The following is a 22,323-nucleotide window of genomic DNA, read 5'->3' as shown; positions in this document are numbered from 1 at the left end:
AAGACCCCATACAGCTAAGATTGTTCTCACTGTTACTGTTTTCATCCTGTTTGTACCTGTAAATCGTGGTCCTAGCCTTGCCCCAGTGGTGTTTTAGACTCCTCCTTTTGTTTCAAAATAGAATCTTGTATTTAGAGTCAGAAAGTGATTCTAGTTTAAAACTCTTGATAACAATTGCAGGGCTGTGATTTGTAGTTTTTGCTCACAGATTTTGGTGGTTGGGCTGGGAAAAGCAATTTTCCCATTGGAATCTGAGCTAATCCTCAAACCTGGGACATGTGGAATGAGGAACAAAACATTTGTAAACTATTTTACATTTGCTGCATACACCATTGAATACAGTTCATCCAGACAGCCCCAACAAATGCTATCACAGAACTTTCCAAGCCATTGCACAAATTTGCAATGGTGAATGTCAGTGTTTAATCATGGAGGAGGAGGAGAAAGGTCTGGGAAATGTGGAGGCTGGTGGCTCTCCAGTGTCCAGCGTCACTGCTCTGTGCAGGCCACACAGCGCTGTTGCCCATGTCATATGGCATCACGTCTGGGAGAAAGCAGACAAGTTTTCATCAATGTTTCTAACACTAACAAACAGCAGTGTGCGTAACACCTGCTCTGTTTTGCTCTGCCTTGCCTTTGTGGTTTATAGTAATGTGGTGCATTACAGAATGGATCTGGAGTTACTGGGTCATACCTATGACAGCAGAATCAAATGGAAAACGAGATACACCAGGTTACAGTCAGCAGGGAAATTCAGCTCTTGTAGAAGAACATGGCCAAGCCCAGATTATTCACTGATGGTATTCTCCAGTAGGTCTCCTACATCTCCAGACCAAGATTAAAATTGTCTCCTGGTAGGTTGCTCAGCTCATGCGTTTGAGAACTGTTAACTCTGCTGTGTGAAATTGCCCTCATGAGTTTGGAAAGTGCTAGCTAGTTTTTTTTTTCCTCCTGAGCAACCAAAACTACCTCAGCCAGCCTTTGGCTCTCAGGTGATGTTTGAATCCTTTGGTTTATTGGTTCCGTCAATTCTTTCTCATTGTATCAGGGCATATATATTTCACAGCAGATCTACAAAGAGGTGTCAGGACAGATTGTTCTGTAAATGTTACAAGCTCTGCTAAGGTAAACTGCTATGACAAAGCTCATGTGATGCCTCTAACCAGCCCTGCAGAACTGATTGTTACAGGTTTATGGCTGTGTTACAAATCTTTCCCTGGGAGTCTTCTTAGTACCTGCAAGCTCTTTAGATAATTTCCACTGACCCTTCAGATTCTGTGAGTATCACATGAGCTACATGGGCTTTTCCAGCCAGAGACTCTCTTCAACAAGGTATTCAGGTGTGTAAATTGGAAAACGTTCTTTGCTTCTGACAGAGGTCATAATCCCTGCTATGGAAACCTATGCATTGGCACTTATAAACTGATAAAAGTTTGTAATTCCTGTAAGAATCCTGAACAATGTGTCAAAAAATTTAAAACTCTAGTAGATAGCTTTAAAATTAGCTATTCAAATGCCTCGTAAGACTACAAAAGTGTAAACGTTAATTACGTGTGGGATTTGCAATACTTGCAGTGTAAATTGGTGTGTTTCTGTGCATATTTTTGCCACCTCAGAAATGGCTTGACTGGTTATCATCAAACAATCTTTCAATTTAATGATGTTCAGACTTCCAAGGCAGAAGAATTTTGGTTTTGAATGAGAGATGCATTCAAAAGCAGGCATAAAATGGAAAGGCAGAAAGAGATCAGGAAACTTCTGAATTCACTGTACTGAAAGCTCTTAATAGGTTGTTTAGCTACAGAAAAGATCATGTAGCTTGTCTATAGTTCCTATAGCTTGTTTACTAAAGTATTTTTAGGGAATATTGATGTTCATTATGCTTCCACTGACATGCAGTTTGCTCCACTTTATTACCAGTAACTTCCACTTCATATCTCATTGAAGCATATTTACATATTTTTGTATTGAGCTCATTTTGAGTGAATAAAATCTCTCTCCCTAAAATCAGCAATATTATCTGATTTAGGTTTGTACTGGTTTTTTTCCCATCTGAAATTATAGACACATAAATACACTTTTAAAAATGTTTTGAAGAAGGTTGCTGAATTTTTTTCCTCTCCTTTCTGGATCCTGATTCTAAAGTCAGATGCACTCAGAGAACAGGAGGTGGACCGACTGACATAATTCATGCAGTGATCTGAAGAATGTGACTTTAGCATGGAAATGGCTTTAAATTTTAGCCTGATGTGCTGAAAGTTATCTCCATGCTCACTGGGCAGTCAGTTTCTGAGAGAAAATAGCAGGGAGGAGATCAATGGCATCTCATCTAGCTTGACATATTAGAGTTATTATCTTCAGGTGAATATAAACATAAGAAGAAACCCTGGAAGCACATCCAGCCCTTCTCTAGCTCTTTGTAACTGTGGTAGCAGTTATGAAAGCCAGTGATTTATTTTTCACTTGTAAGTGTATGATAGGAAGACTTTAGAAGAGTGAAAGATGAGTCATTACAGGCTCAGGAATTTCTTTTCAGAGTTTGAAATAAAATTCTAGAAGTTGAGACTGTCAGCCTGGAGAATGAGTCTTGAATTTTAGATGCTCAAATCTTTTGCCTTCAACTGTATCAGGTCTTTTTCATGGTTATACATGTGAGTTGATCACAAAGGGCATGGTTCTTCGCCTGATTGTGTACCTCTAATGGAGTACAGTGATTCACTAGTGAAACAGTGTGTCCCGATTTACCTTGTCACTAAATTGTTTTTTTCATGCAGGGCCGTCTGATAGCTGAAAAGTCAGTATTAAAGGAATCTTATTTTCCCATTAAAATAATTCTTGTAATTTGTTGTTCATGCATACTTAGGAAGATTATGTGTGTCGTGCAGATGTACTTTGATTTTGTAGTCCTGGAAAATTAGGATCTTGCTTTTGGTGTTACTAATTCAACACATTCATACTAATAAGTGTTCACAAATTCTTCAGGTGAACCTGACACATCAAACTTGTGTTTCAAACTCTGAAAACATCATCTGTGCAAACTGGCAAAGAGTATTGGAAGTAGCATAAACCCTTACCTCCTGTCTGAACATTGTCCCTGTGGGACGGGTCTGATCTTAGTTCAGGTGTTTTCTGTTGGGTTGTCAGATGTTAATTTTGTTAGAATTGCAGTTAAATCATTCTGTATTTGTTGAATTTCTGTGGTGACAAGTCAATAATATGGAGATGACATCTTTAGGGACATTTTCAACTTGGATGTTATGTTCAATATGTTATACATGTTACATGTGGATGTTAGGTAAGGGTTTCCCATCTAACTCCATGTGTGTCTTTTGTGCTTTGGCAATCACAGTCCCCTTTGCTCTTTGTAGAAAATCAAAAGAATAATAGCTACTTTTCATTTCTATCCTGTGCTTGAACTTTCTTAGGAAGCAGTCATTCAGGCATTTAAAGACACCCAGGGCTGGGTTAGTTGCATCATAAGTCACAGAGTTGACTAGATTTATAGTCTGCTGTAGAAGACTATGCACAAAGTCTAAGCAGCTTATACAGTAAGAAAGCTGTATCATAGCTTCACAGGAAATGTTTGTCATTGCAAGCAAACAACTCGCTCTAGACCTCTTGATGCTGTTAAAGGCAGTGATAAACAACTCGTGTACTGGAAGCTGTGAAATGTTCTTGTATGCACCAGCCTTAACATCTCAGGCTCTGGGTCCTTTTCAACCATCTTCCACCACCCCAGTACAGGTGGTTAATTTTCCGTGGTAACAGTGAGCACAGGTTCAGCATTTTGCCAAGACAGACTCTAACAGGTAGAGGGGTGCAAGTGATCTGGAAAATGGAATACACTAAACCTGTAAGTCAGAGACTTGTCCTGTGGCCTAGCAAGGAAAGAGGCTTACTTTTTTGCTTGGATGCTTTCCTGGTTTGGTCAAGGATTTCTAGAAAGGCGATGCATTTTCTACTGTTTTGAACTGCTTAAATGTGTGATTTTCAGGAAATATTTTACTTTTTCTACAAGCATGTTAAGATTGACTACTGTACAGGGATAAACCCTCAGTTGTTGCAAATATAGTTGATTATAGATTCATACACAGTTTTTGCAGGAATATGAAGTGTTTTAGTCTCCACTGGTGTGACCAAGAAGAGGGGTTTCATGCAGCCTGAAACCAGTGTAGTTTTTTAACTTGTGGAAAACATATCGTTGTTACATAGTTGGAATAGGCCCGGTTATGGGGACATTCCAAATAGTATAATATTTTTGGCTACTTTATCATGCATAATACAATAATATGATCAAAGAAAGTTGATGATTAAGTTGCATGATAGGGCAAACAATTAGAAGGGTTTGTTTGTTTTTCGACCGATGATTAAATCATTTCTCATTCTGCAATCATATTCAAAAAAGCTAGCCTTCCCTAGCCAAAAGATGTTTCCTTTAAATTGTCAGGCAGTAGGAATGGAGCTTTTCCTGTTGCCCTGTGGCTGTGTTTAGGGCTGTGATCCCAAAAGCAACTCTCTGAAGGATAATTGACAGCAGAACTGCAGATAGCAGTTGGCCCCAGGCTGTCACATTCTTATCAGAAGAAAACACGTATGGTAGTATGGTATGTAAAGCATGACTACAGCTATAGTTGTTTGCACAAAGATGATCTTCTCATCCGGTGCAAACAGCCCCCTTTCTAATAAAGAAAATAAAAGCGAAAATTTTTAATACAGATTTAGGTATGAGGTAGTAGGGAGATACAAAGGATATAGCTGCTTGGAGGATGGATGAAGAGTCTCCCCAGGAAAATATGGCTGGTTTATTTCACATGGTTCAGACATTGCTGTTAACTGGCCAGTATAGTTTATTTGAAATAAAATTTCATCCCTTACCAAGTGAGTGTAACATATTTGCTTGGAGGAAGATTCTAAATTAACATAGGAGCAAAATCTAAGAAATGCCAAGGACCTCCAATTTCCAGTGTAGCACTTAGTGCCCATCCGAGTTGAGCCTTACTGCAAAAAACCAAAAATACCATCAGTTGCAGTAAGCCCACCCATATCAAAATAAGCAAAAGTGTTATCATCTGTTTCCTCAGATCATCTCATGCTGCTGCAAGACTAGTTTTGTTGCGCACATTTCCAAGTGGAAGTAACATAAGTTCATCCCTTAAAATGAGGTCATTGCCTCCCCCCACAACAAATGTTAGGCATGGTTAGCATCTTTTTGTTGGGACTCAAGCCAGAATGCACCCTGCTCCAGCACAATGGGAACCTACTGGGGGTTTCCCTTCACAACAGCTACTGTTAAAGATGGAGTGAAAAACAAAACCCTGCTCCCAATGTGAAAAAAAGACTGGATTTTTAATCTGAAAAAGAAGCCACTGTAAGCAGAACACAAAGGAAAGAGAGATGAGCATAATAAAAATACCACCAGTATGGGAGGGGGCCTGTGCACATTGAAATTAATGGCTTTGCACTTTTGAGGGTTCACTAAATAATACATATTCTCTGTTTTTTGATAGGACCCTCTCTAGTGCCATAGAAATGCCTGGCCAGACCCTGGGTTGACAGTCAGTGCAAATTTCCTGATAGTTTTTGTCTTTACTCATGCTAAATAGTCTCTTACTTCACTGGGAGCACTTGGAGAAAAAGACAGCGAATATTTATTTGCTAGCAGGAGTCAGCATCAGCATCTTCTAGTTTAAAATGAAGGCTTAAGATAATATCCAAGTGACTTAGGAGTTAGTCTTTCCTGTAATAGGAATGTTTTCAACTCACGTAGCATTTCCTCAAAATGGGGAAACAGTTCTCAGGTCTTACCCCTGCACGTTACAGGCTCTGCCATCCATCATATGGCAGGACTAGAAGACCTTAGGGTGAAGAAGGGTTGGGAAACGAGTACTGCTACCAGCACAGCTTATTTGACCTCAGCCCTTTCCAGAGGTGTCTCTGGGATGAAGGCTGTCGAAATGAGCTCCAGACTGGAAAACCTGTTGTGGGGCAGCAGGCAGCCTGCAAGTTCATCAGCCTGCTGTACATTATAGAATTGAATTTTTATAGCATAGTACCTTAAAGGAGACACACAAATTTAAAAGAAATACACATTGCATAAAAACTGCATTCACAAGCCAATCATCTGCATTTACACATTTCTTAAAAGTCGAAGTAGTCCATTTTTCTTCCAAGAAAGTATGGGAGGAGAGGGGAGAAGTCATACCATCTGTGAATAAAAAGCTTCATCTTATGCACACATCAGTACTGGTACTCTCATAAATCCACTGTTTATTAAATATTGTCTGAATAGCTATTCCAGAACTAAACGCTGTGCACAGGATCTGAGGTCTGTCTCTCCAAGAATCAAAACACTTGTAAGAATCTTGATTTTTAATTGGAGTCTGGATATTGAGATTGAAAAGGTAGCACCCCCAGGGAGCACAAGAGGGAGCTGGGAAAGGCTTCTGGGACACAGCCTGGCAACAGGGATCCTGTGTGAACGCACAGGAAGGGCTGCAGTCTTTGTGGCTGACTGCAGGAACATCTAAGTTTCAGGGTGCTTTGATGTATGTCCCATGCCAGTTGTTCTCTTGATATTTGTCAAGACAGTGGAGAATCAAAAGCTAATTTTCATCTTCATTTCATGTTGGAACTGATTACAAAAAAAGGAAGAAAGAAACAAAGGGATATGAATAGATTGCTAGCATACAGAATGCCTCTCAGGAATATTGAGGTTTAAGTAATTAGTATTGGAGAAAATTCTTATTAGGTCTGTTAAGGGAATGTCCTATAGACATGCTGTCTGTGTGGGGTTCATCTTGCGGATGCCAACTAGCATGAAAGGTGGAAGTGGGTATATCAAGAATAGTTACCCACAGAGGGAGCACTTACCTGCATGGATGCCCTGAGCAATGGTTGGAAACCTAAAATCCTTTTTTCCCCTACTGTGTTTTTTAATGCATTTAATATAACAGGTCCTTGATCAGTCTTTTACATGGGCTTCCAGGCATGATGGCAATCCAGATAAATAATTGTTAACATTATTGTAACACTTGTTTGACCTTTTAAATCCTTCAGTGATTTGAGCCTAGGCTCTGATGCTGCTCCTGTCTGTGCAATACAAAGGCAATTACAGGCTCTATCAGGGACTCCAAGAGGCTTTGTTTTAAACAAAACAGTGCCAACTGGAAATGACATTTTTGTACTCTATTGTGGTATTTTAAAAAAAAATTAATTTAGGCTTAAAATAGAAATGTAAAGTTGAGAAAATTTTAGGTTTAGAAATGTGAAAGTTTTGGTTTGATGTTTTTGGTCAGTTTTTACTGACCCCTGCACTTAGCTTTTGTAAAAGTTGGATAGCATTCACTGGTTCTTCCAGGTTTTGAAAGTGCAATGTCTTAAAAACAAGGGTATTCAAGGCATTTTGCAAGGTAGAAAAAGTTTGTAAGACTATTCTCTATCTGAGCAAGTCTGAAGTAACGCCTTAGTTATAGGGAAAGTAGAAGCTGGCAATGCTACTTTTAGAGAGGCTGGAATTGCTTTTGGTTTCCAAAGATGTTGGCTCTCCTTTCTCTCTAATGTTATTGCTTGTTTCTGCTTACGGCAGAGACCATAACGGATGGAGAGAATCCCAGAAGCCCCGTTAAACTTTTTGCGCAATTGCACCACCTCAGCCTGTTGCTCCTCTGTGCAAATCTCAAAATATCTGTGCATGGTGGCCCAGAAAGGGTGAGTTAACCCAGTCTGAGGGCTTGGGAGCTTTAGCTAAGGTCAGAAAAAAAGGTTTTCCCCTTTCTCAGTGCGTAGGGATGTGTTACACCCTGGCTGCTAAGGCAGCTCATGCAGTTTCGCATAGTACCAACTCACATCACATTCATGTAACTGGAAACCAGTAAGGTGGAAACTCAAAGTGCCAACTCAGATCAGCTGAAGTGTGGGAGAGTTTGCGTTATCCTGGCATGCTGTTAAATGGCAGCTTCTCTGGGTGCTTCCCAGTTGTTGTTGCAGTGCCTGTGCATGTCTGTACGATGCCCCTTGTGCTAGGAGCCTGTCCCTGTCTGAGCAGCAAGAGCCCAGGCTGACTGGTGAGCATGGCTCTCCGCCCAGCACCCCACCAGCCCCGCCGCTTGGGTGGCAACCTGGCTGCTGGTGTCAGTGATGTTTCTGGACAGTTTGAGCAAAAGGAGTGAGTTTTGAGTGGTGACTGGCAAAGGAGGGCATGCTGGTTGCTTGAGGGGTTTCAGGAACAGATTTGTGCATCACTTAGCAGCACCTGAGCTAGCCTGATTGGAAACATTTTTATATGTCCCCAGGCTGGAAGTGTGACCTAACCTTTGTCCTTCCTCTCATTAGTGAGCAACTACTTCCAAGAGAAGTCCTTAAAAGACATAGGCATTGCCCTCCCTCTACAGTGAAACCGCAGTTAGCTATTAATGTGAATATCAGCTACTTATCACTCCTCCTGCCTCCCCCCCCCCCCCCCTGCCTCCATTTTGTTTGAGCAAATAGAAAGGTTTAAATGTTTCTGAGTATGAGCAGTGTTTCTTGTTCGGCATGCATTAATGTGACTGGCGGGAACTGATTTTCCATAGCAAGCTTCTCTGGTGCATCCCTTCCCCACCCAGAAGCAGCTGTAAACAGCTGATGTTAATTATCATCCACCTGCTGACTGTGCCAAACAGACATGCCATTACACTGTGACAACAAAAAAGGCTCCCGGTCTATTAAGTCCTCCCTCATACTTTTAGTAATGCTGATAAAATGCTGACCTGTTTTTTACCCCATTGGCTGCTGTTGCTAAGCACTGAAAATATGACCTGTCTCCTGTAATAATCTGCATTGCACAGTTCAGATGATCTTCCAAATGGAAGTGTTTTACTGCACCTCTCAAGGCAGCTATTCTTCCCTATAGTCTTTCCAGTTCTGACCATGTAGTTCATAGCAGCACCTTGGTTTTGATAAACCCTAATTAAACATTGGTATTTGGAGGCTGTTTTGTTGGAAGCACATTGCAGAAGTTGATTTGTAATGATCAGCGTGGCTTGCTTGGAAAATAGTGATTAAGAGCAGGGAGGGTTGTAAGCTAGTGACTTACCATGGCAAAGTGGAATGCCATGTGTGCAAAACTCAGGAGAAAATGAAGAGTCCGTAAGTAATGGTTCTCTCCTTGGAAGAGAGAGCTTGTTGTATTGAAAGTACTAGTAAAATAGTCTTGTAGGTTATACTGGTACAAAGAAGAAACCAGACTTCATACCCACTTACCATTTTGCTGTCATTATGCCCAAGATTGCTTCATTCTGCACATGAAGGTGACTTCAGATGGGCTTGAAGCAATGCCGGAACAGAATGTCCAGTTTGCAGTGGCTGCATTGACAGGAGAGGAGAAAAGTCTATAGCAAATCCAGAAAATGGGGAATGGGGGGGGGGAATTGAGCACGGGATAAGTAAGTGAGCTTTGGTGCCAGAGTGTTTTGTACTTCTTTCAGCAGTTACTGCTTTTAATTTTTTCTCTAAAGGTAATTGTTGCACTCTTTTAGAACCTTAAAGGATCGTAAAGCACTTAAAATTGTGGTGATGTAAGCCTGTGATGTAATGATAGTGAGGAAAAAAAAAAAGACAATTCCTGTTATACCAATGGAGAAGAGGGCACAAAAAAATGTGTTGACTGCCCAAGATGCCAGGGAAAGCCCTGGCACAGATAAAAGGAAAAGATCATATGATTTGTCCTTCTTGAAAGCTAAACCAGTTCATTCCACTTGCTCCAAGGCAGGATCAGCGTTATCTAAACCGTCCTTGGTGGATATTTGCATAACTTGTTGTGAAAACCCTCCGGGGATGGGAATTACTTACAGTGATTCTTTCATGACTTAACCATCCTTTCTGCCATCCTTACATTCAAGCTGAAGTCATAAAGCAAATTTGCACAGCTATCTTTAAAGCAAGATCTGAAAAAAAGTAAAATGCAGTTTAGATAATGGCACTGTATCTAGGGATTTCTGGCTACTTCACTGAATGTGGACAGATATTGTAAATAAAATGTGCCATAAAATGAGGAAGGATAGAGAAAATAAAACAAAATGTAATCAGACATTAGTTTTTAAAATGCCTTAATTTATAGAACCATGTTTTTCCATTCAGGTAGTCCAGTCCTTCAATGTTGAGTATTTTGGATTTTTTTAAATCTGTCATGTGAGATCTCACAGTACCGGTCCAGTCTGTTCAGCTTGGACATTAAAAGTGGTGTGGCACTTTTGGAAAGAGCAGAGTGGTTTCCATGGAGTCCTATCCTGAGCCTCACCATGTTTGTCTTCCATGCTGGGTACCAGATGTGTCCCTGGCTACTAGCCTTGCATGTTAGACAGTGCTGCATAATTCACATTTATATACAAAGTCAAATCTTGTGCTGCCTAGTCAGGCAGACAGCCTATTTACACCAGAGGGAGGCTGCATAAGCAAGGAGGGCAGGATTTGACCCATATTTGATGACGCAGTTTGGGATCCTTTCATGTCTAGTTGAATGTATGTACAATATGTTGTATCATTAGTAACTTCTTTGCCAAGGGAATGTATTTTTATACTGTGCTGTAATTTCTAATGGGACTTTTCCTTTTTTCTTGTAGTCTGACACAAATGCAAGTTACCTGAGAGCTGCTCGAGCTGGCAACTTGGAAAAGGCTCTCGACTACTTAAAAAGTGGAGTGGATATCAACATTTCAAATCAGGTTGAAGAATATTTTGATCAAATTTACTGGAGAAATACCTTTCTCACTATTTCTTGAATCTCTCTTTATATTTGTACTTCATGTCAATGATAACTTATGTGTTTTTTGATGAGCCATGTTTACATATTTTGTCCAATTAAAACTTTTTTTTTTTTACACCCCTTACCAAGACACTATTTCATTTCCACTTGGAGAATGTTGTGCTATTTAACATTATCTTTCATTCCATTTGTATTACATCAGATTATGGGACAGCACACAGAACTTGAGACCCCAGAGCTACTATATCCTGACTTAATTCATACTCTTTCCTTATAATCTAGTTCTTGTAAAGTTTACATAAGAGTAGTTTTTGGAAGCATTCCTCTCACTGGTATATAATAATTTGTCTCCTGATATGTTTGCTATGCTGGAAAACCTTTGCCAATCTTTCCCATTGCTTTTCTTTTTTTCTTTCTTGTTTTTTTAATCAGAATGGGTTGAATGCTCTCCATCTTGCTTCCAAAGAAGGGCATGTAGAAGTTGTCTCTGAACTGATACAGCGAGGTGCCAGTGTGGATGCAGCGACAAAGGTCAGTCGGTCCTATCTAATTGTTCTCTTGTTCACACTGATGGCGTGGGCACAAGGTGTCAGCCAACTGATTACAGACATTACTGCAGCAGTAATTGCCCATTTTCCACTGATGGAGTGGTTTCAATAAATGTTTAATAGAAACTTTTTAGATTATAGTAAATGTCACAGGTTACTAGGGATGAGACTTACTGAAGCAGCCCTGAGGAGAAGGACTTGGGGGTGTTGGATGATGAGAAGCTCAACATGACCTGGCAATGTCCACTTGCAGCCCAGAAAGCCAACCATATCCTGGGCTGCATCAAAAGAAGCGTGACCAGCAGGTTGAGGGAGGTGATTCTTCCCCTCTACTCCGCTCTCATGAGCCCCCACCTGGAGTAGTGTGTTCAGCTCTGGGGCCCCCAACGTAAGAAGGACATCGTCCTGTTGGAGCGAGTCCAGAGGAGGGCCATGAAGATGATCAGAGGGCTGGAGCACCTCTCCTATGAAGACAGGCTGAGAGAGTTGGGGTTGTTCAGCCTGGGGAAGAGAAGGCTCTGGGGACACCTTATAGCAGCCTTCCAGTACCTAAAGGGGGCCTACAGGAAAGCCAGAGAGGGACTTTTTACAAGGGCATGTAGTGATAGGACAAGGGCTAATGGCTTTAAACTGCAAGAGGGTAGATTTAGATTAGATATAAGGCAGAAGTTCTTCACTGTGAGGGTGGTGAGGCACTGGAACAGGTTGCCCAGAGAGGTTGTGGATGCCCCCTCCCTGGAAGCGTTCAAGGCCAGGTTGGATGGGGCTTTGAGCAACCTGGTCTAGTGGAAGGTGTCCCTGCCCATGGCAGGGAGGTTGGAACTAGATGATCTTTAAGGTCTCTTCCAACACAAACCATTCTATGATTCTATGAACAAATTGTACATTCCTGTCTTGGTTTCTGTTCAAGTCTTCCAGAATAACTTCCCATTAGAAGTATTCATTAACAGTATTTTATTGCAAGAAATACTACATTTTAAAGTGGAATATGTTCTTGATAGTATTGTCATGTATTCAAGCTCAGGTTTTGTACTCTTTTCAAATATCACTGTCTCTCGTTTCAGAAAGGAAACACAGCATTGCACATAGCATCCCTTGCTGGACAAGCAGAAGTAGTCAAAGTTTTGGTTACCAATCGGGCCAATGTCAATGCACAGTCTCAGGTAAAGTAGTATTTCTCTGTTTGGTACTATCAAAAACTTTGCTCACATTAAAATGGTTCTCCCCTTATAAACTACAATATTAGTAAGTGTATTTGGTAGATCTCATTGTGTTAATGCTGGCTCTTGAAAACATGGTTTGATAAAGTCAGTAAGATGAATGTAGTCCTGCTAACATAAAAAAAAAACCTATTCTTTTTTGGCTGTTCCACACACATAGGTAATCGACAACAGGTGCAAGGATGAAGTTTAAACACACAGCTGTCATTTTATTACTGAAGCAAGCATTTTAGTGAGTGGAGTGCTGAGTTCATTCCTACCTTGTAACTCAACATACAATTAAAACTTTAAGTGCTTCTAGCTCTCCCCTTTCTGCTCTACCCCTCACCAGGTGGTCAGAGTGTACCAAGAGGCATCATGGACATATCAAGTCTTGCCCTCCCCCATAGGCATGACAGCGCAGTGAAATCCCAGCTTGTGTTCAGGTCTTTTCCCACATGGGATGTCAACCATCAGTTGGGATTAACTGAGTTGTCCACCTCATTCATCAACAGAGAAAACATAGAAAAAATGTCTCTGTTTTAAGTTGTCCAGAAGCCACACAGATGCACACCCCTGGAGATGAAGAAACTGGAGGCACGTCCAGGGGTATTTGCAGGATACTGGAAGTGGTTGTGTAACAGGCAGCAGAGCAAAGCATGTACCCTTTGGCCTTAGATCTGCCCTCCAGTGTCCTACAATCTGCTAATTGTTACAGAGTCAGAAGAGATACTGATAGAACAGTAGAGTGAGAGAGAACTTGTTCAAATGAAAGGGATCCTGTTTCACATAATTCAGTGTCTCAGACTTAATCGAGCTCATCCCCTTTCCTTGTACAAGGAGGTGCTGCAAGCATATGCAGAGCTTTTAAGTTTGTTCAGGTCCTTTGAGTGAATATTTAGGTCAATTATAGAAAATTTGAAATAAGAGAAAACAGTGCTGGTATTAAGAGAAAAGAAGTAAAATGAAACGGAGAAAAACTCTGGCTCAAAAAAATGCATAAACCACAGATTGTTGAAAGCCACATGGCTGTGCCATAGGAGGTGTCCCTGCATGCCTGCTCCATTCCTGTTCTCCCTGCTCAGGGGCGGGCTGGCAGGCAGCGTCAGAGAAGTAATCAGGTTAAGAGGTGGTCGTCTCACCTGGCCCGGTATTGCTATTCTTCTGTATTATAAAGATGTGGGCATGATAGAAAATGTTTGTTAAAAAGGGAAATTAAAAAATTTACATTTTAAAGAAACATGGGGTTTTTTTATTGGGTCTCTCAAACAATATCAACAAAATGTGTAACAGAATCTGTTTCAAGAATGTTTGTTATTTGTGATCTGTATTTCATGTTTCCTTCACCCCGGACAAAAAAAATAGGTCTCTCAGTTCTCCTTTCTTACTCTTTTATACTAGCTAGATATAGCATTATTTGGTTCCAGGTACCATACAATTTGAATTTAAAGAGAACAACAACAACAACAAGTAGTTTTAAGTAAAATTTGCCATGACTGTTAAGAAATAAAACAAAGCAGAAGTATTTCCAGTGGTTTTCCTGTTAAAGAAATTGAGATGGCTTTGAAAGGATCTTTTCTGCTTGTGTTTGAGAACTTGTGTATTCAGCCCTGAAACTAAAAATAATCTGAGATTGTAAACATCTTATATAACTGCATTGTCCATACACCCTAAGGTTTTGCCACATGTTACCCTTATTTTGCCTACATATGAGAATTAAAGATTTTTTTTTTTTTTTTCCTACCATTATGGATGCCTTTGACGTCTTTGCTTGAGAGACATGTATATTGGCCATTCTACACCAGTACCTGTCAGTGAGATGCCCCAGTTGGGATGAGTCTTTTGGGAGGTCCCTGTAGCTCCCTGTTACCAAACTGCACCTGGACCAGCTTTGTCCGTGGTACTGAGCATCACTTGAGCCTTCCTAAAGCTTAGAATAAAGTTCTGCTGAATTTGGCATACCCACAAAGAGACTACTCAAAGATTTTTTTGTTTTCTTCTTTTTGATGCTGACCCTGTTTTCTGTGAGTTTTGCTTTACCTCCTCTTCCCTTGAAGGTAACAGGTCTACCCTGCTGACAGTTTCAGCATTAGGGATGTTAGGCCTTCTTTAACCAAATCTTCCTGTCCTTAAAAAAAAAAAATAAAAAATTAATTTTTACTGAGTCTGAGTCTGAGTTTTGTACCTCTTCTAAGGGCTATTTATTACTATTGAAGACAAAATGCTTTCCTTAGGCTTGTGGCGCTCTCGCAATTTCAGCCACTTTTTACAGAGAGAAGAAAAAAAAGTATGGGGGGAAAGATGTTGAAAACCCTAAAATAATTTAGCATAGGAGAAAAGGTTCTGCTCTGCCTCTAAATGCTAATAATACTTGGTTCTGAGAATTTTTTCTGTTAATTATTTTCTGAAACTAATAATTAGAAAGTGTTCCTTTCTAAATGCAAATGTTTGAAACTAAAAAAATTAATCTTTGTTTCCAGCTGAGTTAGTAAATAGATATTGAATATGCCATGAAATGATAGGGAAAAATGCCAGACTCTGCTGTTCACTTTAGTAATAACCTGTAATGTGAGATATTAGGTACCTTAGCAAGCACTTTCAGGCTTCTTTGTTTTTCATTAAGCAGAATTTTGACTGCACAATAACTAAGCTGTTAGGCCTTGGTTCTGGAGAGTGCATTAACACATTGCTAACTTCAGGCTTTGGCTCCGGTAGGACTTCAGCGCCTGCTTTACGCTTGTAGCGATGCTTCCCTGAATAGAGAGCAAATTATCAAAATACTGGAACAGCAATAGACCTTGCAGCCTGTGCAAGCCTTGTCAACATGTGGCTTCACAGCTGCTCAGTGTCTTGTTGATGGTAAAGCTCCTCTTGGATCAGACGTCCAGTTCACGCCATTGCATCTCCAGCTGTCCTTTCTTCTGACCTCCTATTTGTCTCTGCTGCCAGTGAAGCCTGCATGCTCAGCCTTGGGTCACCTACGCTCTCCTGCATGCTCTGTGTTGGACGTGTGCCCTGCAACTCTGCCCCGTTGCTGTGACAGTCAGATGTGTCTCAGCTCTTTTCACCATGGCTACTATAACTCAGCCAAAATTCACTGCTATAGGTCTTAGGCTACGGTTTCTCTTCATCTCTCCAGAGCCCAGAACGTTGATGTTTTTTCTTTGATGAAAATATATGGCCAAACTCTTCTCAGCTCATCTCTGTTTGGCTCCATTGGTTTCCTGCAAAATGTAGGTCAGTGTACTTTGTAACTGTTCTAGCTGAATTGCTAGGCTGCTCCCCCTGTGCCTTCCACCCTGCTGAAATGTCTGCCCTGGCCAGACACTACCCACTCACCACTCACTCGCACCCACACGTGAGAATGCTGATACTCTCAGCCAAACCCAGTCATATGGAAGCACTTCCTCAACTTTTCTGTTATTTAAGCCAGATGAAATCTCTCTTCTGTTTTACCTGTTATTTTTAACTAGTCCTTACCTCCTGTTTTATTTTGTATTTCCTTTCCTGCATGTCCTCCCCACGCTCTAGGGTAATCACCAGAAGTGGTGTGTGGTAGAGCGAGAGGTCATGGGGGGATCTTAGGAGGGAGCAGTTGAAGAGGGAAGCTGCTGCCCTGATTGCAGCTGACTCTGTGTGAAGTTTACTTAACAGAAGTCTGAGGTTCACAGAAATCCCAATGGCATGAGATCTGGAAGATAGTGAGAAGAAAAACGGGGCCCTAACAGAGCCCACTGAAACCTCAGTGACCTCCTGGCCAAAACATTTAATGGCGTTATCACCCATGCTGGTACCATAAGGAAAGGGATCAGGGAAAATCTAGCAGTGGTATGTCTGACAGAGTAATGCTGGAGTATGAAGGGTAAAAACATGCAACGTGATCAGAGGAGAAAGGGATTGTTGTTCTTATTGCTGATGCTGCTTTGATTGCTTCAGCAGTACCAAACTGCTCAGTCAATAGTATATGGACATTTTAAGTTGTTACTATAAAATGTATTTACTACTAGTTCACGATTCTGTTGGACTGAGGAACATGCAGTGCTATGTGAAAGCCAAGCAATTTCAGGTGTAAATCAGCAACCTCTATAAATTCCTTTAGAGGTATCTTGATCCCAAGACAGGTTTCATGACTTCATTATGCTGTTTTGGTTTTTTGAGTGACGTCAAAGCTGTGAATTTCAGAAATGCTTAGAACAATAGGGAAAAATATATTGTCTTAATGTTAGTCCCCAAAAAATTCAATTCCTGAAGGGCTGCGACCTGTATACAGTTAAGGCAAAGACAAAAGAATTGACTGTAAGAGGAAAGCACTTGCCAAAGAATCAGTTAAACTCTGCAGCTTCTAATATTTTTATTGCGTTGACTGAAATCACTTAAGCATAGTTTAAGAAATGCTCAAATGTGGTTGGAAACACTGATAAACCTCTGTCTCAAACTACTGAGAACCAATGATCCTCAGATCTCCTGGTGCCTGAAATATGAAGTAGCTCAGTGACCACAAGCAGGCTATGCTCAGAAGGCAGCTCTTTGAGGAGAAAAAAGGCATAAGTAGCTGGCATGAGTGAAAGTGAAGTCAAAGCTAATGGAAAGAATAGAAAATATTGGAAAGTATTCTGAAGAGCCATTGCTCTTGCTTTTGCTACAGACTCCTATTGTATTTGCTCGTCCCATTTTGCATTTCCATTGCTGTGACTGCATTTATCAGGAGTCATAACTCATCTCTACCAAATGGTCTGTCCAGACTGGTTTTTAGTTTGACTTCACAACAGATATAAGAAGAAGTATTCTTGCTTAGCTGTGGGAATTGTATCTGGTCAGCTGAAAGATTCCACTGTGTCCTTTTAAATAATATTACCCTTCTCCTATCTTCATTTAAATCAAGGGAGATCATGGCATTAACTGGCATGTGAGCACACAGTCTATTTGGTTTCCTCCTAATCTACCCATGTTTGGCAGATTTGTGGTAGGTATGAAATGTTTGTGGAGTGTTTACACTCTTGTTTTCCTATTTCAGAATGGTTTCACTCCACTGTATATGGCAGCCCAAGAAAACCACCTGGAGGTTGTTAAGTTTCTTCTTGACAATGGTGCCAGTCAAAGCCTTGCCACAGAGGTAAAAGTTTGAATTTCACACTTTATGAACAAAGTAAAATGTGCTTCAGCAGTGATTCTTGCCAGCTTATACCAAACTAGTCTTATAAATACAAAATTAAAGACCAATAAGAAGTTCTCTCTGCAAAGTGTGGTAATGAATACTGAGTTATTGGCTTTTCAGCAATTTAAACCACGTCTTGCCATTTCTAAAATAAAAAAAATGACTTTAACTAGAAACAGTTCTAAAAATAGATGTGGTTTTTTAGTCATAACTGGTAATCTTTCAGGTTAAGTGCTCAAACAGGGAAGCTGTGTGCATAATATAAAAGTTCTCTGTGCTTCATTAAAAATAGTGAGTATAATGTGGAGGGCAACCATAAAGCAAGAACAACTGTTTACCTATGCTTTGGAGCCAGACCTGGGATATCAGGGAAAACCCAGGGTTACTTAATGCTTGGAGCATTTTCTGAACTGCGAATATTGCCATGTTGATACCCTCTCTGTAGCACCTAGTTATGCCATCTGGTCCTGCAGTATATAATTTCAAGCTGACAGAAAAATGCAAGGTCCATCCTTGAAGGTGTTCTGTGATCTTTCTAGAAGAACACTTTTTATTTCTTGCTCTAAAAAGTAATGCTAACTCAAATAAGGCAACCTGGAGGGAAAAAAATAGCAGATATATTAACGGTTGTAATTGTACTGCATTGAGATAGGTTTTTAATCTAATAAATTTTCAGTTGTCTTAATTCCCAAGATTTTGCTACCAAAAAAAAAAAGGTATTTCAGTATGTGCTCTTGCTAATATTTATTAAATTATGATTGCTCTATCTGAAGTGATTCCATGAAGGAAATGGTGCTTATTTGAAAAAGTCCTACTTTTTGCAAAATATGAAATGCAAAATTAGTTTATTGTATCACTATACCTCATAGTATCGCTGTATAGTGATGTATGTATGGAATCTTTTTCTTCTCTTCTGAAGTCAGCACTGTAAAAAATGAATCACTAATGGATCAAAATTATGTTTTCAAAATCACTAAAAATTAATTATAACTAGATGTGTGCATCAGAAACTACTTTCTGGAAAGGCTCAAAGATATGAAAGCCAAGAAATACCAAAATGAAATACTTTAAATCTGGAAAATTAATTGAAAATTGTAGTTTTCAGAACACTAATTTCTATTTCTTTGTAAAAACTTGGAAACAAAGAAGTCACGGGACCCCCAGAGATGTACAGTAGAGTCAGACTTTTGAAAATATTCTTGCCACTGTATGATTTTCTGAAAATAGAAATTTTTTTAATTGTGCATGGGTACTTGGTTCTTTTTCTTTGATATTGTTTTTCCCTTGAGCATTGTATGTCCGTTTAGGTTGAGCTTTTCTCCAACTCAGCTTGACGATAAGGTGCAATGTAATTTTATCTGTGAGAATCCCTTTGAAGATACCAGACTACAAAACAGTGTTGCCTTTGTTACCTTGTTTGTGATAGTTGCCTATGGGTGCTTTTTTATTTTCTCTTCTCAAGTTTTCATATAAATCTGATTTACCTTTACCTTTGTAAGTGCAAAAGCCTTTGTTATTAAATGATTGCCACTTAGCTAAATATTCATTAAAAATACAACTCTTTAACAAAGGTGTTTTAATCTCAATAAAAAAATAGAACCAACTATTTTCTTGAAATTGTTTTTAGTTTTGGGGGGGTTGTTTTGTTTTGTTTTTTTCTGGAGTGGACTTTGCCTTATGTTTTAAAGTGCGGTTGCTAATTATAGTACTGACATCACGGTACTTGCTTGCAATTGCTTTTTGTGAGTTGGCATCTTCCGAGAGCATGTGGTGGAAATGCATTCTTGTCAGTGCTAATATTCTTGGTTGCAGTTTGCTTGGCCTTGGTACAGTGATCTCTGCACGCACTGAAATGATGGGCAACTCTCATCAGAATTATGAAACTGGGGGTATAGGGGATGATGGCAGCTGTTCTGGGATTGAAATGAAGTGCTCCCTCCCATTTGTCCGCTCCCTTTTCCCTAAGGAAAGGAGAAAATGTGTTCCTAGGACCTTTTTTTTTTTTTTTAAATTATTGTTACCAGCATGTTTAGCAGAAGAAAAAGCCCAATGAGAAAAGACATTGTAGATAGCTAAACCACTTTTCTTTGTGAAGCAGCTGACTGTGCCACTGCCGTTGGCTGTATAAATAGACCAGGAAGCCAATGTCTCCGGGTCACTAGGGCGAGAACTGTCGTACTCAGGTTTTCTCCAGGCAAGAGCCTCCATTTCTGCAGGTACAGTGTAGCTATATTGCCAGAGCCCTCTTGTGGGGATGCTCATGGAGTTTTTTGGCCTTCAGAGCTACACAGCATTTTTCACACCCAGTGCCGCTCGGTGCCCGCAGTCTGAGGCTGCGCTGTTGTTTCATCCCAGGAGCCACTCACGGCCCGGGACTGCAGCCCAGAGCTCTGCTCCACTACTGGACGATGGTGAGTGGGAGGCAGAGGGGAAGGCTGTGGTGAAATGAGTTTGAAAAATTCATGAAAAAGAAAAAAGCTTGTTATGACCGGAGGAATTTTAGTGATTTTTTTTTTTTTTTTCCCGATTCCCCTTCAAAACTTTGAAAAAATGCTCTTTTTCAGAACTCCTCCAGTTTCTCCTCCTAAACTGAGGCACTCTCTGTTTGGTAAGCCAGAGAGAAAAATTCCTTATTGAAAACATTACTTTTAGTTCTAAAAGTTAAAAAGTTAACACTTGAACTCTGCACTTTTGACATAGTGTGAGCATCTACATTCTTCTGTGTCATTGCTGCACTTTTATTTCACACTTACACAGTTTCACCACAACAAAAGTAGTTGAAAAGTGAAAGAAGGTGTTTACCTACTAAAGTGTAATGAAGTTTAGTAATATAAGCTTTGGATATATTGATCGAGAGTCAAATGTAATAAATAAATATCCCAAGTGGAGTAATTTGCATTTGTGATTTTTTGAATGATTTATGGGCATTATCTTGGGCAAAGCTGAATGTGTTCCTGGATTGGAATGCCACTTAAATGTTTGGGAAGGAGCAGAATCTAAATGACAACACTTTCATTCTTTAGTTTTCTAAGAATCCATAAAAATAAAATTATATAAACATCTGAGACTGTACTTTTCATGTGTTTGAGGAATCCATTCTACAATCTCTTAAACAAAAATCTTCTATTTTTCAGGTTTCTTATTCTGCACTACTTTGGCTATTTGCTAGTCTGAAAGGAAATAATTTCTGTTTGTAAGAGGATTGTCCATCACATCTATATAAATTTTCATAAATGCAAGTTGTAGTAAAATAGTTGGTATATTGGGAGAATGTGGTATTAATATTCAAATATTATTAGATTTTAATTCCACATATAAAATATATCAGAGGATAGAGCTGAAGCGTTGGGGTTTTTTTCTTAAAAAACGTAGATTATAACCTGTAGCTGTGGGGGGCAGGGATGATAATTTGCTATGGAGACATCATTAACAACTGTAATTTTAATATTTCTGCTTTTTATACCTTTTTATAGAATTATACACTTTATTAGACACATACTTATGTAACTGTAAATTCATGAGTAATTTCACACTTCTTTTTCTCAAGTCGCTGTCATTTTTGTTTGCTTGTGTCTTGTAATTTTATGTTTAAGTCTGGAGTGCCAGAAAGGTGTTTTGAGCATTTGGGACCTAGTTCACCAACTCTTTACTCTAATTTTAGTGTCATTGCAGGGTACTTTTAATTTGCACCATGTTACACTTTACGTTTGAATTTGAGCCAGTACTATTACTAATGCTGAGATCTCTTCCCTTCCCCTTTCTGCTCCCTGGAAAGCTTAGAACATGTGTTGAGAGTCCCCATTGTATGTTGCAGGATGGTTTCACGCCTTTGGCGGTAGCTTTGCAGCAAGGTCATGACCAAGTGGTTTCACTGTTGCTTGAAAATGATACAAAGGGAAAAGTCCGTCTTCCTGCCCTTCACATTGCTGCTCGCAAGGATGATACGAAGGCAGCGGCTCTGCTCCTGCAGAATGACCACAATGCTGATGTGGAGTCAAAGGTCAGTTGTAAATAGAAAAAAGGTTTGATGCTATTAAGTGCTGACCACATGTATTACATCCAGTGAAGATCTCCCTTAGTGTGAAGTATTTTGCTGCGGAGTTACACACAACTTTCTTCTATAGTGTGTGATTAAGAATAACGTTTAATTTTCTTCCTTTGCCTCTTTCTCCCCCATTCCCTTTTTGTTTAAATCAGGGTTAATTTCTCCTGTAGAAACCTTGCAAATGGAAAATAATAAGCAAAATATTATTAGAATTATTCATTTGGGACTGAAAGCCACTCCTGCAGTGGTATGCTATAGGTATTGTACAATTAAGTCATTTGATTAGTTGTTTGTGCAATTGCTACTTTAAGAACTTTGGTAAACATGTAACAATTAACATTCAAAGTACTCGATCATTCAGCTTCCATTCAGTCGAGCTTCCTTTGTGTGCCGATTGTGCTGTCATCTGAGCTGCCGTGCCACGTAGCGATCATGAAGCTTTTTGCATCCATATCACCAGTGGTGAACTAACCGTTCATTTTTTCCCCCTCTTTGCTTCCAAATGTGTTAACCTAGATGATGGTGAATAGAACAACAGAGGTATATATAAATATATATATGCATCATCACTCCTCCATGACTTAGTGCTGCTGCATCATTTCTTCCTCCTCCTTTTTGCATTGCCTTTTATAGGA

General features: G+C 39.8%; 1 protein-coding gene across 41 annotated transcripts in view; it reads left to right on the top strand.

Moving 5' to 3' along the window:
* The window catches only part of ANK3 (ankyrin 3), a 382,076-nt gene that overhangs the window by 218,883 nt on the left and 140,870 nt on the right, over positions 1 to 22,323 (top strand). For 25 of the 41 annotated variants that reach the window (XM_041127047.1, XM_041127049.1, XM_041127048.1 and 22 more), the window contains 6 exons: positions 10,599 to 10,700; positions 11,174 to 11,272; positions 12,354 to 12,452; positions 17,503 to 17,601; positions 21,458 to 21,643; positions 22,205 to 22,228. In XM_041127047.1, the coding sequence (XP_040982981.1) occupies positions 10,599 to 10,700; positions 11,174 to 11,272; positions 12,354 to 12,452; positions 17,503 to 17,601; positions 21,458 to 21,643; positions 22,205 to 22,228 (609 nt within the window). The remainder of the gene's footprint in view (positions 1 to 10,598; positions 10,701 to 11,173; positions 11,273 to 12,353; positions 12,453 to 17,502; positions 17,602 to 21,457; positions 21,644 to 22,204; positions 22,229 to 22,323) is intronic. The other 16 variants (XM_041127063.1, XM_041127055.1, XM_041127064.1 and 13 more) reach the window with 1 other exon arrangement.

The sequence above is a fragment of the Aquila chrysaetos genome, chromosome 11, assembly GCF_900496995.4.
Source record: "Aquila chrysaetos chrysaetos chromosome 11, bAquChr1.4, whole genome shotgun sequence".
Lineage (NCBI taxonomy): Eukaryota > Metazoa > Chordata > Aves > Accipitriformes > Accipitridae > Aquila > Aquila chrysaetos.
The sequence above is the reverse complement of the archived record's forward strand: the minus strand, read 5'-3'. Positions and strand labels throughout refer to the sequence as shown.